At 35.6% G+C, this 17,688-nt stretch overlaps 2 protein-coding genes across 3 annotated transcripts; both read left to right on the top strand.

Annotated features, from left to right (window-relative positions):
- The first annotated feature begins 419 nt into the window (after window positions 1-419).
- On the top strand, window positions 420-8,416 carry LOC124534227 (lysosomal-associated transmembrane protein 4A). 2 transcript variants are annotated; one of them, XM_047109952.1, is made up of 7 exons: window positions 420-552; window positions 2,409-2,520; window positions 2,614-2,818; window positions 4,062-4,170; window positions 4,864-5,020; window positions 5,541-5,786; window positions 6,344-8,416. In XM_047109952.1, the coding sequence occupies exons 2-7, from the start codon at window positions 2,413-2,415 to the stop codon at window positions 6,428-6,430; spliced, it is 912 nt and encodes a 303-aa protein (XP_046965908.1). In that variant the 5' UTR covers window positions 420-552; window positions 2,409-2,412; the 3' UTR covers window positions 6,431-8,416. The 2 variants fall into 2 exon arrangements, with proteins under 2 accessions (XP_046965908.1, XP_046965907.1); XM_047109951.1 differs by having other exon boundaries at window positions 4,032-4,170.
- Window positions 8,417-12,731: 4,315 nt separating this feature from the next.
- Window positions 12,732-16,303, top strand: LOC124534459 (CUE domain-containing protein 1). The gene is made up of 3 exons (XM_047110350.1): window positions 12,732-13,372; window positions 14,915-15,210; window positions 15,584-16,303. The coding sequence occupies exons 1-3, from the start codon at window positions 13,086-13,088 to the stop codon at window positions 15,748-15,750; spliced, it is 750 nt and encodes a 249-aa protein (XP_046966306.1). The 5' UTR covers window positions 12,732-13,085; the 3' UTR covers window positions 15,751-16,303.
- The last annotated feature ends 1,385 nt before the right edge of the window (window positions 16,304-17,688 follow it).

The following is a 17,688-nucleotide window of genomic DNA, read 5'->3' as shown; positions in this document are numbered from 1 at the left end:
TTTCAAAGACTAAAACAAATAAAAAGATTTTACCGCTGTCTGTCTGTGACTGTCGCGAAAATAGTGAAAACTTTATAATAAAAAAAGTGGAAAAAAATGGATAACCTAATGATAAGTGGTCAAGACCGACCATAAATATAGGTGCTGTAAGAAATATAAACCATCTCTAATTTAAGGATGATATTTCAGTGACACTGATTCCTTTAACCTTTAAGACAGCAATATTGTCGTTGTTTGGCGGTAGAATAATTGTGATGAATGCTTAAAGCAAAAGTTAAAATAAAAACATGTTGTTCATAAATTTAAAGCGAACCTGTTGCGTTTATGTTAGTTTGTATTAATGATTGATCAATTTTTATTCTATTTAATTTCAGCAGAGATATAATATTAATTGACTCTACTGGCAACCCTACCAAACATCTGTACTTATATACTCTGTGCTATAAACTGTCATCGCTCATCAGTGTTACAGTATATTGTACAATATTTTCTGAAAATTTCTCTTTTTTCGCCTTGCCTTAAATACAAAAGTGATTAAAACATATAAAATAGGTAAGATATCTTATAAATTTATTTTGTTGGCCTTTAGAGGTATTGGGTATTTATTTTCAAGTTTGCTATACTCTTAATTTTATAGTATTACGCCATATAACTATAACATTAGATTGATAAGTAGCATAATATTTATTTTGTAGTGATTTATGTAGCTATTCATAAGATTTGATCGAGATGTGTTATTGAACAGTATAATGCGGATATTTTAATGAGCGAAATAAAATCTGTAATTCGAGATATTAACTTTACGAATGGCACTACGATATTTATGAGATATTTTATGTTAGTGTTTGGGTGATGACGTTCTTTTGATTATTGTTGTCGACAACATCAATTTCAATGATGAGATTAGCATCGTTTTATTGTATTTTCACATATGGGTAATGATGGTGGTTATTCTTTAGATTAGATACTTATAGATTTGACAAGAATAAGAAATCTCATATCATAATGATTTAACTAATTAGAAAAAAAATACGTTTATAAATTCAAATTATATAAAAAATATGTTTCAATTTCCAATATTAATGTATGTAATGTCAAAAAATTACAGCATGAAAGTGTGTTGTTATTTTTAACATATATATTATAAGAATATAATCTGTAACACTGGTACAGTAAATCAATTGTTTAATGTCATACATTATCATTTATTACTTATAGTGAACTTTCACTTTGTAACATATTACTAATAATATAACCATTCTGAAAGCAGGCCGTTATAACTTATTTAATGTAGGTCTTATTGGTACCTAAAAATTCTTATAAGCTCTTTTTTAATATTATTGTTTTCTGTATTTTTTTCTCTAGACAATTATATTGATAATGGCGAATATTTGTATTTGTTGAATATAACATAAAATAAAATATTTTCTACCTGTGGCTTCACTTGTGTTTTAGAGCTTTGGTTGTCATGTGTTAGGCAAAAAAAAGTAGCCTGTTTGGAGAAAATTCGTTTCAGCGTTCGTTTTGTGAAAGAGTGACAGGCAGACAGTCACACAGATTTACTTTCACATTTATAATATTAGTTTAGATTTAGGCTATTTTTCTAATAAGAGTAAATGGAGACTCTTATTGCAAAATACCATAGCAATAATTAATTATTGTTATTGTGTTTGAATTATTAAAGGTGAATGATTCAGTGTAACTGTGTGCACAGTTAACAAGGAGAAGAGAGGGGGAAGTTATCTTAGTTCCCAAGGTTGAAGGAGCATAGACAATGTAAAGAGATATCCATATAACTCACCGTCAATTGATCCATTTGCTGTCTGCCTATCAATGCAATGAAAACCTTGAATTGGTTGTTACATTAATTTCTTTAAAATGATTTACAAGAGGAAAAAAATCAATAAATTTTTTTTTTAATTTATCTCTTAATTAATAAAATATGTAATTTGTATACATGTTAAAGGAGTTGAGATGGCCCAGTGGTTAAAATGCGTTCATCTTAACCGATGACTGCGGGTTCAAACCCAGGCAAGCACCGCTGATTCATGTGCTTAATTTGTCTTTATAATTCATCTCGTGCTCAGCGGTGAAGGAAAACATTGTGAGGAAACCTGCATGTGACAAATTTCATAGAAATTCTGCCACATGTGTATTCCACCAACCCGGAATATGTTCCAAACCTTCTCCTCGAAGGGAGAGGAGCCCTTTAGCCCAGCAGTGGGAATTTACAGGCTGTTGTTGTTGTTGTTGTATACATGTTAAAATATAGCCTGCTGTAAAATAACCTGATTAACGAATCATTTACAAATAAAAAGCTTTATAATTATTTCACCTGTATGTTTTTTAGCAGTAATTTTTCAAGCTTGAACTAAGAAAAAGAGTATATGTATTTTTTTTTCTTTTAGTAAAATGTTAAGATTTCGTCCCAAGTTGGGAACGGAGCGCAGTAAGGAGTGGCGTTGCTGTTTCTGTCTCCATGTCCGCACTGGAACCATTCTACTCGGCACATGGCATTTGGTATGGAAAAATATTTGAAGCAGACTCATTGAATTTTCAAATTTATATGTGTTTAAATTGTTGTATTAATGATTGCTTTATCTTTTGTCACAGCTGCTACACCTGGTAGCTCTAGGTTTCCTAGCAGCTATCGTGCGTGACCCTAGTCTACTAGATGAGTTGGAACGCGACACGGCGCCAGTCGCTGACTGGAGCGACATAGGGGCCGCGATGCCTACTCCTCTGTCTAACGTCGAGACTCGTCCAAGCCCCTACCCACAACATGGACCACATCCTAGAGATCACAGTCTTATATATCGTAAGTAAACACGCTAAACTAATAAAATTACTATAGTCGGCGTAAAAATTAAATGCGTTTCCGTAATTCACGATAATGTATCGAAAAATATCTTAACTTAAAATAACACACTTTCTTTCATAATATTTTTTGTCTCACTCGCTTAACTCATATCGCGTGTATTCATTCCTAAAGAACAATAGGTAACATAGCTGCAATTGTATAAATTGCATGTGATAGATAAGTGTAAGGCATAGACATTTGTTTCTTTTTCAACCGACTTCAAAAAGGAGGCTATCATTAATTCGTCAGAATTTTTTTTTTAATATTCATAATTTAGTTTATAAAATTGTAAAAAGAATGGTTAATTTGTATTGTAATTTACAGACTCTTTTCATATTGAACTAGCGACCCACCCCGGCTTCTCACGGGTGCAATACTGATACTAAATAGTAAATATTCTACAGGATTTGTTTATTGACGACATCACTTTAGAAACATCTAAAATTATTAGTGTTTCTTTACTACATTGTCCATGCTTAATATACAAACCTTCCTGTCGAATCACTCTATCTATTAAAAATAAACGTCATCAAAATCCGTGGCGTTGATTTTAACGATCTAAGTATACATAGTGACCGACAGCGGTTAGCGACTTTGTTTTATGTAATGATGGTTATGATTAACCTCTATTTATTTCGATTATAGCTGCGCGTACTCACGGAGCTAACTTCACTCGAAACGCATTTAAATTTTGCGCATCCTTACTTATAGTCAGAGTCGGATTTAAAGGTCTGGAGGCCCCCGGGCCACAAATCAGTGGGGGCCCTAGACAAACAGAAGCGTGAACAGCCTAATAATTATATTATCATGAATTAACTACTTTTTTTATTTCAATCAGTAAGCTATGATTTATTTACTTGTATCATTAACTTTTAAAATATTTAATAATAACATTATTATAATTTGACTATATCTCGGTATTTGTTAACTTGCTGAAAACTGTGGCCCCACTAATGTGGAGGCCCCAGGGAAGTTGCCCCGGTTGCCCTCCCCTAAATACGGCCCTGCTTATAGTCTATTCCAATCGATAATAACAATGGATTTTTAAATTCAAAGTCAAAGTTGTCTTTACTCCTCTCGTGGTTGGAAAAGGCTTTAGATATGAGATAAAGTGACAAAGTTAGAAAATGATTATTAAAATTGTATCCATTGCATATTAAACTGTGCGTAGATGATGTGGATGTGGGTGCGATGGTTACAGTGTGTACACTGGCCATCACACTCATGCTGATATATGGAGCGTCACGCGGCAAGCCGGCCCATCTGCTGCCGTTTTTCTGCCTGCAAATATTTGACTTTGCCATCACTGTGTAAGTAATACTCTCTTTATGTTTGTTTCATTTATGTTACTTTTGGTTATACATATACAGTTTGTTAAGAATATACAATTGTTAAAAAGGAGTAAAATTGTCTTTGTCTAAATATAATTTATTTTGATTAGGAGGTACCATTATATTTGACGGTATGCACGAAGGATTTCTCAGTTTAGTGATAGATATAATTAAAGTAGTTAAACAATACAATAGAATAATATTTTTTTTACCGATTAGTTTCTTATAAAAATATATATAGTTAAAGGAATCTACAATCCTACATCAAACGATGTTATGCACGAGTCATAAGTGAAGTCACATTTCCAGTTTAGCTAGAACTTTTAATAATTGAAACACACTGGTTTACACTTTTACAATTTTATTTTCTCTAACATTCTGCATGCTTCTACCCACATTGTCCATCATCTGCTTTTTTAATTCGTTTATTTGTCTAGTGTTGCTATTTTAAATATATTTATTAGTAATTATTTTAAATTAATAATAAGTGTTATTTTACACAATAAAACTCTATAATTAGATAATTATGACTTATTATTTAGCTTATATTATACACAATTTACCTAATGATCCTTTAAAAATATATATCTATTTTATATATATAAATAGGTAGGCTTACATAAGTAATAACATAATAATTTCAATGAATCGATATTGGCGCGCGTGTCGCAGGCTGACGGCGACGGGCTACCTGTGCTACCTGCGCTCCATCCACCGGCTGGTGGCGGAGGCGCGGCGCGTGCCGTGGCGCGAGCAGCTGCTGGCGCTGCCCGCGCCCGCGCTCGCGCTCGTCGTGCTCGCCACCTTCCTCTTCGCCGTCCTGCTCAAGGTACAGAGATTAGAGGCCCACCTGATGTGTAGTAACTGTCACCATCCATCTCTTTGACTTTGCTTTCCAATTATCGAAATATTGACACCACGTATTCTGATAACTACTAGCTGTGGCATCGAGAGGCGTGATCTCAAAATATGACAAATGGTGTTATGTATTTTCAAGACTTTATTGAAATAATTTTAGTCGCCCCCCTGTCCGAGACTTTGCTTCAAGTCAATATTTTAGACGCAAGTTTGTTCCCTGTTTCGTCCCCTAAAATAGCAGTACGTATTGCTGATTTGCAATAAGTCATGGATTTGCAAAACTCCTAAGCCTACGTCCGCAACGCGATCCAAAGGATGCCATCCACTTGACTTGTGTACATTCATGAATGTGATTTTAGTGAGACAGTGATACTAACCCGGACGTGTCGGCCCATTCGGCTACAATTCGAAGGTATACAGCGTCGCACGATAACTGCGACGCGAGTGAATGTGACGAGTCACGTATTGAATCAATGGCGGGTGTGTCGCAGGGCTACTGCATCAGCGTGGTGTGGCGCTGCTACAAGTACCTGACGATGCGCACGCACGCGCTGCACAGCCTCACGCCGTTCGTGATCTCGAGCTCGGGCGCGCTGTCGCCGGGCGCGCCGCCCGCGCCGCCCGCGCCGCCCGCGCCCGCCTACTCCAGCCTGCTGCCCGACTACGACGAGGCCGTGAAACAGACGCCGCCGCCCTCCTACCGCGCCGCCACGCTCATGGCCGCCGCCGACCCCGTCGTGAGTCACTTAGGGGTTGTCCATTAATCACGTGAGGCTTGAAACGGGGGGGAGGGGTTTGATAAAAATCACGAAAATAACACAAGGGGAGGGGGGGGGTGTAGTAAGATATCTCGTGTATTTATATTTTCGTCTAATGCGCGATTTTTAAACAAATATGGATTATAGTTTATACCTGTATTTAAATTAAGATAATATTCAGAAAATTTTAAGATTCGTTGTAGGTACTAAAAATACACGTGATGTTGAGAAGGGGGAGGGGCGTCTTAAACCTCACTACGTATCACCAATGGGGGAGGGGGGGTTAAAAAATGCTAAAAAAAGATGACGTGATTAATGGACAACCCCTTAAGCGATCCCCGTGCACGACCCTGACGAATCTCTATATGTATATAAAGATTGCTGTGAGTTTTGACACGCACACACGCAAAAACCGAACAAATATATTCAGCGTGCTTTAGAGATGGTTTCCGTCTAAACATTATCGACGCGTGGTTGGGTCTCCTAATATAATATATATACCTTATTTTAAATATTTTATTTTGTGCCTGTTACAGATTCCACCGTCTACAGAGCAGAACCAACCGCTGTCCACTAACACCGTGGTGATGCTGCCCCAGCAAGGCACACAAGCGCGTGTCTGAATCTCATCGCCTTCAATCTACACTCTTTCCGTGGATCGTTAAGCTGTAACTACACTATGAATTGCACGATGCTATATTTATAAAGTCCTCATTTTCAAAGGCTTCTAAGAGTATTATATTTAATGTGAATTAATAGCCTAAAAAATGTGTGAGTCGAAATACATTTGGTACTGAAATCAATGATTCATCTATCATGCCGTTTTTAGTGTAGTGATACCTTAATTTGTAAATTTTTTCATTTCATTATTTCGATTCATTTCATTAAGTACATTAAGTTATTCCGTAGGGCTTTATTGTATCAACTTAAGATTGTCACTCCTTTTTCTCTTTATCAAAGCTTAAATTTTTTTTATTGTTATTTTATATCTTGAAAAACTGAAGTAAAATCTTATTTTGCTAGTGCATGTAATGCATGAGTATGTGGTAACAAAAAAAAGATTGTCAAACTTTGAACGTAAATGTACGTTTATTAGACAGTTTTAATTAAATCAAATGTTTCTCAAAATAGGTAAATTTGAAGTTGAAATGAGAAAATAGTTTTGAAGTGTTAGTAAGATGATTCGAAATGGATTGTAAAACTTTCATTTCATTGAATTAAAGAACATTATTCCTGTTTCGTTTAATTTTTAATTCTGTTCTTCTTGTTTCTTAAATTATGAAACTCCTACTACTATTATTAAAAACTGGTGAAATAAGGTTTTATTAAAGTACGTTTGGAAAGTATTATATATTTATTTGTTTAAATTATAACACTTCTTTTCTTATACTAAAAAAAATTAAGTAGTGCCATTTGTTTTGTTTGAGAATTTTTATTTTTGTACCTCAAAATATAAATATTTCACTGAGAAAATATTTAAATAAATCAATAACCACATTCCACACAAAAAAAAACTATTTTATTAATATACCTGAAAGAAAAATCGTATTGTTGACTAAAAACATGACATTAACATTTTATAAAGTAGAATGAATGTAGAAAAAGTTTTCATAGAAAGTGTTGTTGTCTCTGGCGTTTGTCATTAATGATCCCACTGACAGCAATGTTTCAAAGTCAATTTATGAGAATCTGACGTGCCGTCCGGTCCAGTTTAAACTAAACTTATTATAATTAAATTTTTTGTTGATTTTTTTTTAATTTATTCAACAAATGTTAATGTTTTGTTTTTTCAAAAAATATTTTATATTCGAAATTTAAAGAGCTTAGACATATAAATATTGACAAATTAAATAACGTAGAAATTAGCGGAGTCGATTACAATGGTATTTTGACAAAATGGTCACTTAATGCAAAACCTACTTATTTTAATCTGTAGTTACCTCGTACATAATTGATTAAGAATTTGTATTGAATTAATATTTGGTATATAGCGGTGTTCTTAGGGAATTTGTTTAGAGACGAACTAACTTTACATCTAAGCCAGGGATCATAAGATACAAGTAAGCGATTAGAATAGTAGGGGCGCTTACATGTGGAAAGTTAACTTGATCTGTGGGTAATTCAAGTAACTATATATATTCGTGAAAAGATAAATCTACATTTTTAAGTAGCTTGGTTTTCCGGATGTATTTATGACAAAATCGAGGTGTTTTTATATAGTAACAAGTTTATATGTTAGGCTAGCAATTCATGAATGATTTCGAAAAGGCCTACATGTATAAATTAACGTGGTTTATAAATAATCTAAAATAAACATTCGCTGACTAATGTACTTACGTATTGTAAGTTATTACCAAAACAATGCTAGATTATAAGAAATTATTTACAAAAAAAATCTATATTCTGTTTACATGTGTGCCAGTAAGCATTTTATAAGTTATTTTTGTGCTATTGAAACTTATATATGTTAAAAGTAATCTTTTAAATCGTCTTGTTAGAATAGTATGTTGAAACAACAACAAGTTGGTGTGTAATCATATTATTAATAAGCACTAAATTAGCGACGAATGTGCGATATATTTTATTCTGAAATAAAAACATAGACTGTACTTTTGTGTTTTTTTTTTAAATATTTGTTTTTATTTGTTGAATCTCCAACAGTGTTACAATAATAAGGCGTGTGCATAATATTTTGTGATCTGTGAGCAAAAAAATTTTTTTTATTAACATAAATATTTTTTGGGATTTCATAAGGTAAACCTTTACTAAAAGAATATATACTTAAATAAATAATATAATCAAATCTGACTATAACGATTACAAAACTGTAGATTAAATTATTTTTATTATAATATTTAAAATACATATAATGACGACAAAGATGATAGTTATCCTGAGAACTATCGAGAATTGAGCAGAATTGAACCACTATTTTTTTTTTTTCGCTGGAAAAACGCTTTTCGCGCTTCCCCCACGTGATGGTAGTGGGGGGTGTGTGGGACTCCCCGGTTTCCTGGACGCCGAGTGCACCCAGGACCACCGGGTTTACCCACTAAAAAACCAGCGGTACCCTGTCCGTCTTTCGGCGGGCGCCACGGGATCGCTTACGCATGCTACCGTGACGCCCATTGAGAATTGAACCACTACTTCAATTAAAAAAAAAGACATTAATTATATCCTATATTTTTTTTTTAAAAACATATGTACAGACAGATGTGACGTCACAAAGTCGTGAAGAAGCTTCTTTACTCATTTAAATAATATAGAGTTGTTTTTTTTATGAAGTTTAAACAAATTTAGGCATGCGACGACGCAAAATTATAACAATAGTGAGAAAAACTTCACTTAAACGTCTCAAGCCACGCGTTTATTTGCATTCAGCTCTATTTAACAGCAAAGTGAATGTCTCTAAGCATGCTGATGGAATCTTAGCTGATACTTAATATATATACCTTATTCTCTGTGTAGGATAACTAAAATATTACATTTATAAATTGTGACAAAATAATTTTGGGGATGTACGAGATTTGAATTTTGAATTTCAATTTTTATATTATAGGGAACAAAGTAAAAATCATTCCACAAAGTTTTTCCTGTAAAACATCATACAAGTTACGGATTTGGAATCCGTTTCACTGATGATATCTTCGTAGCTACAAACATAATAAAAAAAGTGGACACTTAACTCGTCACCTCTCTGCTGCCCTAGACTCAAGTCTTCTTTCTTACCTTGCTAGTAAATCCATTACTGTTAATTCATGAATAATATATAATACAAACACATTTGTTAAAACAATGTCCTCGTTACCAAATTTCATTAAGCCATCAACTTTTACGGCTCGGGATTTGAACGCGAGATCAAGATCTGCAGCCGTATAGGTAGCCACAAGAGCAGCTAGTGTCAACAACTTAATTGCTATTATATTTTTATTAACTAATAATAGGTTATTTGCAAACTGTTTACTCACTTAAACGTTTTTTTTTTTAAATTCTTTTTCTAATTCACAATAACCACAAAAATATAATTGGATTGCATAAGAAAGCAATGATTTGATATATATTTATAATTAGGTAAACAACATATATAGTGTATTTATTGTGTATATGTTATTAAATATATTTAATAATAATTGAAAATTAGACATTTCCTCCATGATATACCTAAACATAGAAAATATAATAGATCATTATTTAAAAAAATGGTGGAAACCACAACGGACGTAAACCAGAACCTCGAAAATGTAGTTCGAATTCTCAGGGAAGAAGGCACGAGATATTGTGGCATGCAGCGTAAGGGCAGGAAGTCGAACCTTTCGGAAGAGACTTTGGGGCTCATGAAGAAACGACGTGAAAACCCACCTGTCACTTCGTCAGAGAAACGGCAATTAAACCAAGAGATCAGCAGGCGCGTACGACACGACCTCCGGTGCTCCAATACTCTTGCAATAAAAAGAGCTATTGAGCAGAATCGAGGGTCTAAGGTGTTCGTACAATCTCTTGGAAGGAGCCACCTGACGAAGTTGACCACAGCAAGTGGAGAAGTCGTTTCTTCTAAGCCGGCAGTACTTTCGGAAGTAGAGGACTTCTACGGCCGGTTATACGCATCGCATGCATCTCGACCTGATCCCGAAAAATGAGGATCCTAGAGCTACATTAACACGCCATTTCTCCGAAGACCTGCCTGAAGTCAGTATTGGCGAAATCGAGACTGCTCTTGGACAGCTTAAAAATGGAAAAGCCCCTGGAGAGGACGGCGTTACCACAGAGCTATTAAAAGCGGGAGGTAAACCGGTACTTAGGGAACTTCAGACGCTTTTTAACTCTGTCCTCTTCGAAGGGAGAACTCCGGAGGCGTGGAGTAGGAGTGTGGTCGTCCTGTTCTTCAAAAAGGGAGACAAAACCCTGCTGAAGAACTATCGTCCCATATCCCTACTGAGCCATGTCTATAAGCTGTTTTCAAGAGTGATCACGAACCGTCTTGCGCGAAGATTCGACGAATTCCAACCCCCGGAGCAGGCCGGGTTTCGGACCGGATACGGCACCATAGACCACATCCATACAGTGCGGCAGATTATACAGAAGTCCCATGAGTATAATCGGCCCCTGTGTCTTGCATTCGTGGACTATGAGAAGGCCTTTGACTCGGTTGAAATCTGCTCTGTTCTGGAGTCCCTGCAGCGTTGCCAAGTTGATTGGCGATACATCCAAGTGATGAGATGTCTCTACGAAGCTGCCACCATGTCCGTCCGAGTACAAAATCAGCAAACAAATCCCATACCATTGCATCGAGGAGTGAGACAAGGGGACGTTATTTCCCCCAAATTGTTCACTAATGCAATAGAGGATATGTTCAAGACGCTGAACTGGAAAGGACGTGGCATTAACATCAATGGCGAATACATCTCTCACTTGAGATTCGCAGACGACATCGTCATCGTGGCAGAAACGCTGCAGGACCTACAACAAATGCTGAACGAGCTGGCTGATTCTTCTATGCGTATCGGCCTACGGATGAACTTGGATAAAACCAAGGTCATGTTCAATGAACATGTTCTACCGGAACCGACTACGATACACGGTACCGTTCTCGAAGTTGTTCAAAAATATGTCTACCTCGGGCAGACTCTGCGATTAGGTAGAAACAACCTTGAGGACGAGGTGAATAGAAGAATTCAGCTGGGTTGGGCAGCGTTTGGGAAGTTACGTCGAATCCTAACATCGTCGACCCCACAGTGCCTTAAGACGAAAGTCTTCAATCAGTGCGTCCTACCCGTCATGACATACGGAGCCGAAACGTGGACACTCACGACAAGGCTGGTCCACCAACTTAAAGTCGCTCAGCGTGCTATGGAAAGGGCTATGCTCGGCGTTTCTTTGAGGGATCGCATCAGAAATGAGGTTATCCGTCAAAGAACCAAAGTCATCGACATAGCCCACCGGATTAGTAAGCTGAAGTGGCAGTGGGCTGGTCATATTTGTCGTAGAACCGACAACCGTTGGGGAAAACGTGTTCTAGAGTGGAGACCGCGTCTCGGCAAACGTAGTGTAGGACGTCCTCAGGCACGGTGGAGTGACGATATACGCAAGGCGGCAGGCAGGAGCTGGATGCGAGTAGCCGGAGAAAGACCACAGTGGCGTGCACTGGGAGAGGCCTATGTCCAACAGTGGACAAAAATAGGCTGTTGATGATGATGATGATGATGATGATAAAAAAATTGTATTGATACTAACAGAGTTCAGCTTGTCCAGTTCGATGATGTTTAAGTGTTAACTTAGTTTGAATGTAATGTTTACGATGAAAATGTTACATAATAATTATTCCTTAAATTCTGTCTAGTAGTAGTACGTCAATCTCTCTAGGAAAAATTATGATATCAATAAAACTAAGACTTTTGTTATTTACCTTTAAAAACGCATACACTACGTAAATCAATACACTACGTTAATTATGTTTTCATAAAATATATTTTAGAATACTATAACTATTCTGAAATGTAATAACAAAGCATTATAAGTGATCCCTTAAAATGCTACGAATTTCTCTCTTTTTAATGCAAATGCTGAGAATATTTGTGATGAATTATTTGTAAATTCATTTACAAATAATTTGACTTGAACTTTTTGTAATTAGAAGAAATTAGTGTTATTAAAATTAATATAGTTTTTTATCAATATTACGAATAAAAATTATGCACTGGATGTGAGCGACTCTAGAAGTATACTGTTTATGTTGATGAAAAGAATATACTGGTTTGAAAACGCATAGTAGGCTATTCATAGTGAACGTAAACGTTTTGAATGTTTCGACGCAGTTTCGTAGTATTTATCAATGTCTTGCAACATTGAAAGGTCAAAGTGATGAACGCAATTTACAAACAATGCAACGGGCATGCGCGGCCGGCGGATGAGGGACTAGCATTGCGCGCCGTCGCTGTATCACGCGTTCTCTATTTATATCGACGACTTCACCTCCCCGCGGTTTTCTGCACTCACGCAAGCGCAATGCGCACCTGAAACGCAGAAAGTGAAAATTGCACATCATGGTATCGCTCGGTGTAGGGCGCTGCAAAATTGGACAGTGGTTGCAATACGCAAACTAGCAGCGCGAGGACGAAATCGCCGCGGTGTCCATTGCGCCGCGAGGATGGCTGATGCCTACACGGCACTGGTGCTCTCCGATACTGCGGTAGTCGTACGTCACATAACAGCTGAGGTGCCGGCTAAAGGCGTGCGGTCGTGACGTCTCTCGTGGATCACGAGCCGCGGGTGGTCGACACCATGGCGTCCACTATGCAGCTCGAGTTCACACAGGCAATGACTGACTTCAAAACTATGTTTCCTGATATGGATGACGATGTTATTGAGGCAGTACTGCGAGCTAACCAGGGAGCGGTGGATGCTACCATTGACCAGCTCTTGGCTATGAGTACCGATAATCAAAACGAAAGACTTCGTTTAGAAATGGAGAGAGTTGAAAGTAGTTCTCCATCAAGACGCAAAGATTTAATTAAAAGAATTTCTCGTGGTGTAGAAAATGGTGAGGACAATGATACTACAGCACTTGTGTAAGTTTATTTAATTACATATCGTACAAATAAACACGTGCTCGCAAGCTCTAAGCTGACGTTGATTTACTTTAAACATACATTACACTTTTGAATTATAATTCTATTTAAGCTTTTCAATGTCTTATATAAAATACCATTTCCTCTGAAAAAATAAATAATTCTAACTCAAATAAGATTTAAACTAGTACCGGTAAAAGGGATATATTTGAATTAATTCTAATAGATAATATCTTATTCAACGCCAATTTTAATACCAATTAGAGGTTTTCTGTGTTTAACGCGAACGGGAATAAACTCATAAACGCACCTAGAAAATATTGACCATTTAGCACATGATGTTTGCGCTTCTGTCTTCCGAGTTTTACCTTGTTAGCATATTATGATAAATTTTAAATACAGTGTCATCTTGTACTAATAGCACTATAAGGTCAAATAACAGTAAGATACTAATAATTATATTTGTTATTATTAGTTCTTTAATGTTATTGTTATAATTTGGTAAGCATATGTAAGATTTCCTAATAATAGTACCTATATAGTTATAGAGACACTTGTATTTGTAATAGCTCACATTTACATTTTTTAGAATAATTTTATTTATAAGGGCTGGTTAGAAAAGTTTACCTTAAAACCATACAATATAGGTTCGGATCTTTCTTTAATTCATGGAAATAAATTCTTCATGTCCCAAAAAATGAAGTGTTTCGAAACAATCTCATTTATAGCTAATAGCGATTGTCGCAAGATCAATACAAATGTTAAGGACAACATCAACAAACACATATCTCTGAGATTTAGTGCATTCGTTGACACTAATAACATGCACAAAGACTTTTGTATGGAAGATCCCGGTTCATTTTGTGTTATGATATTGTGTAAAACAGTTACAATGTTATTGGTTTATTTAAAAAGGTTTCTAATAACTTTATGTAGATGCATCCTTGTCCACCCCTGTGAGTGATATCGTCCAATCACCAATTATTCTCCCGCTAAATAGAAGTATTTTGTTCACTGCTTTCGGCCTTTAAGGCTGTAAAGGGTGTCGGCGCATTGACAGTGAAAGTAAAATACAATTTGTATTGTATTATATGCTAAGGCATCGATTGCCACTTGCTATCTATTAGTGCATTCGCTCGTCAGCCTTATAACAAAAAAGAAAATCTACTTATAACAAAATTGAGAAAATCAATTTGTACTTTATACCAAATTAAAAACTAGTAGGTAAATGATATTTAATTTACTATTTTTATATACTAGTTTTATTACTAAAAAAATATCGTCATTTTATTAGTTAGTAGTATAACATTTATAAATTTAAGTAATTTAATTTAGGTACATGTTTATTAAGAAAGTGAGGAGTGGTGGTGGCATCATTACAATAATTTATGCATTGTTTACTGTTTTATGGTTAAACAAATAAAACACTATTATAATACATTTATGGCTTGAGAAGATCGACACAAATAAAGTATTAATTTTTATTATTATTTATAGTTTTAAAAAAAAATCTGTCTATTATACAATATTTTATACTTGCAGAAACGTTGATAACGAAACAGTTCCACTTTCTGTGAAAAGAAAATGGATTCCTCGAATGCTTGGTCCTCTACCTCCCATGTTTCTTCGTATACCACCTACGACTGATGCAAGAATCGACCTCAGCTTAGACATGGACGACGATCGCATCGCAACACTTTTGCAGAACGAAGAATTTATGGCTGAGTTGCGTTGGAACCAGGAATTTATAGCGGCATTGGACAGCGAGCAAGGAAATAAAACTAAATGTCACGATGACGAAGCGGCATTTAAAGAACGACTAAAAAATATGGGGAAATGTGAGTTCCTTTTCACCCTAAATTGTATTATTAAGAATTGTAGAAAGACTTTATATAAGATGGCAATTCGTTGCTTTCTTTTGTAAAAAAATCGACAAAGTTTATTAGTACCGTTACCGTTTAGTAGTAGGTCTAGTAAAATTATTTTCCATTATTATCTAAACAGTAGTAGTATTAATATTAAAAATTGCAAAACACTAGTATTTCATGAGGACAAAATTAACTGTCAATTAACCAAAGCTACCATGTAACAGACGACATGATCTTTTATTTGGTTCTTTAAGATCACATTTAAGGATTTAGCGACACTTAGTGTGCCGATTGTATTTACCATTGTTCGATTAGTATAATTGAGCTTTAACATATGTTTTAGTGTCCCGCAAGAAATTCGCGCAATTGTCCAGGATGTTTTCACGTGGTGGATCACGACGAAGCGGTAGTGCGCGTGCGCCGTCGCGGGGTCCACCCGACAGCTTACTATTGCAAGAAGAGCACAGCGATGACGATGACCGACCACAGGCGCAAAATATCAAAATATAACATAATATGTCGTCATTCTATTATGATATCACCACGCTTGAGTGTTTGAAGGAAGACTATTACGAAGGGCCTTAATGTATTAATTGGAGTTGCACAAGGTTTCGCATAAGACTGGGATTGTTTAGATAAGATCGCATTAGTTTGTTGTTATTGGAAGCCCGTAGAGAGAAGGTTGTATATTGTTAGACTACTATGTTAAATCGGTATAAATGATGGTTTCCTCAAAGCGATATTTAAATAATATCGATAATTTAATTGTAAATAATTGTTGTACGAGCAAATTCCATTAGGTAGTTCGCTTTGTTCATCCATTACCTTAAATTATTTTGCTAACGTATTGTTTTCCTATCTTTTTCGATAATATGGTACTGGTATATTTCAATTATATTATTTAGCCTCGATTTTATATTTTTATATGTCTAACCACGAACTCTATCATCACACTGCTATGCACTGTTCCTGTATGAAATAGTTGTTCTAAACCTACACTAGAATTATTTTAGTTATATCCAACTTTCGATGCTAGTACCAATAATAAAAATATGATAAGCAATCTTGTATTTATTCTTTCCTCTCTGACGTTTCAAAAGACATTATATACATACGCTATATAAAATAAGTTAAGGAGTTATTTCACGCATCTCTTAATGTATTAAGAGAGAAGTATTTTAATTACAAACAATATAAAACTAAATCCTATATAATGAATATTCAAAAATATTTAAATCCGTTTAACAATATTAATATAAGTAACAATAATTTGAACGAGAATCTTTTTCGTCATTTTTACAAAGTACAGTCACAACAAGTGACACATTTTCTATATTTACATATATAAATAGTACAATGTATACTGTACCTATTGTATTTTAGATCGCATCGTGACTGATCAATAGGCAACTCAGGTAGGGGAGAGAGAAAAACTGCTTTCCTACGCACGTATTATCATGCTTAACGACATGCGACCGTCCAGCCGTAAACATCTTATGCACACGGTCTGACAGGAAATATCACGCATGGAAAACATATTATTTATTAATAGCAGTTCTTAGTTATACTTAAGTGTAAAGCATTTATTATTGAACCTATTTATGGTTAATTATTGGATGCTTTTTTATGGTATAGGTTGGCGGACGAGCATATGGGCCACCTGATGGTAAGTGGTCACCATCGCCCATAGACAATGACGCTGGAAGAAATATTAACTATTCCTTACATTGTCAATGTGCCACCAACCTTGGGAACTAAGATGTTATGTCCCTTGTGCCTGTAGTTACACTGGCGCACTCACCCTTCAGACCGGAACACAACAATACTGAGTACTGTTATTTGGCGGTAGAATAACTGATGAGTGGGTGGTACCTACCCAGACGGGCTTGCACAAGGCCCTACTGAAGAAATGTCAATTTATTTATTTATTTACTTTTTAATGCCAGCCCTGAATTCCAAACTACTTTTTCGTTATGAAAACTATCATAATATTGTAGTCAATTATGTATAATTATACAAACCTACTATCATTATTTGCTTACACATCTTAATTAGTTTTCAGGTTTTCATTAATTAGTATAGATTTTTTAATGTTATGATAAATAGTTAAGTAATTTTTTTGACTGCCTCGTTGGTCTTGTAGCTACTATTGGCTAGACATAACAGACAGATTTTGAGATCCTGAGCTGCAACCCTAGGTCGGGCAAAAAAAAATGTTGGATTTTTCTGTCAAATAATTGAAAGTAACAGCCTGGTGGGCGTCTGAAATTTGGAAGTTCTTCGGACGGAAGTTAACCGTTGCTTCTGTACCTGATTTTTTTCCTGTCTTTCGGTAACCATTCCGTTGGATAATGAAAATGAGACAATGGAGAGTACGCACACACAAGCGGCTTGGTCTCTCTTGAGACTGCCTGACGTGACCGTTCGAGTCAATCAGCAAAACATAAT

This window comes from Vanessa cardui, chromosome 12 (genome assembly GCF_905220365.1).
Source record: "Vanessa cardui chromosome 12, ilVanCard2.1, whole genome shotgun sequence".
Taxonomy (NCBI): Eukaryota; Metazoa; Arthropoda; class Insecta; order Lepidoptera; family Nymphalidae; genus Vanessa; species Vanessa cardui.
The sequence above is the reverse complement of the archived record's forward strand: the minus strand, read 5'-3'. Positions and strand labels throughout refer to the sequence as shown.

Coding starts and splice junctions, on each gene's coding strand:
- LOC124534227 (XM_047109951.1), top strand. CDS start 2,413: ATGTTAAGATTTCGTCCCAAGTTGGGAACGGAGCGCAGTAAGGAGTGG. Junction 2,521..2,613: donor TACTCGGCACATGGCATTTG/GTATGGAAAAAT, acceptor CTTTTGTCACAG/CTGCTACACCTGGTAGCTCT. Junction 4,171..4,863: donor TTTGACTTTGCCATCACTGT/GTAAGTAATACT, acceptor CGCGTGTCGCAG/GCTGACGGCGACGGGCTACC.
- LOC124534459 (XM_047110350.1), top strand. CDS start 13,086: ATGGCGTCCACTATGCAGCTCGAGTTCACACAGGCAATGACTGACTTC. Junction 13,373..14,914: donor AATGATACTACAGCACTTGT/GTAAGTTTATTT, acceptor TTATACTTGCAG/AAACGTTGATAACGAAACAG. Junction 15,211..15,583: donor ACTAAAAAATATGGGGAAAT/GTGAGTTCCTTT, acceptor CATATGTTTTAG/TGTCCCGCAAGAAATTCGCG.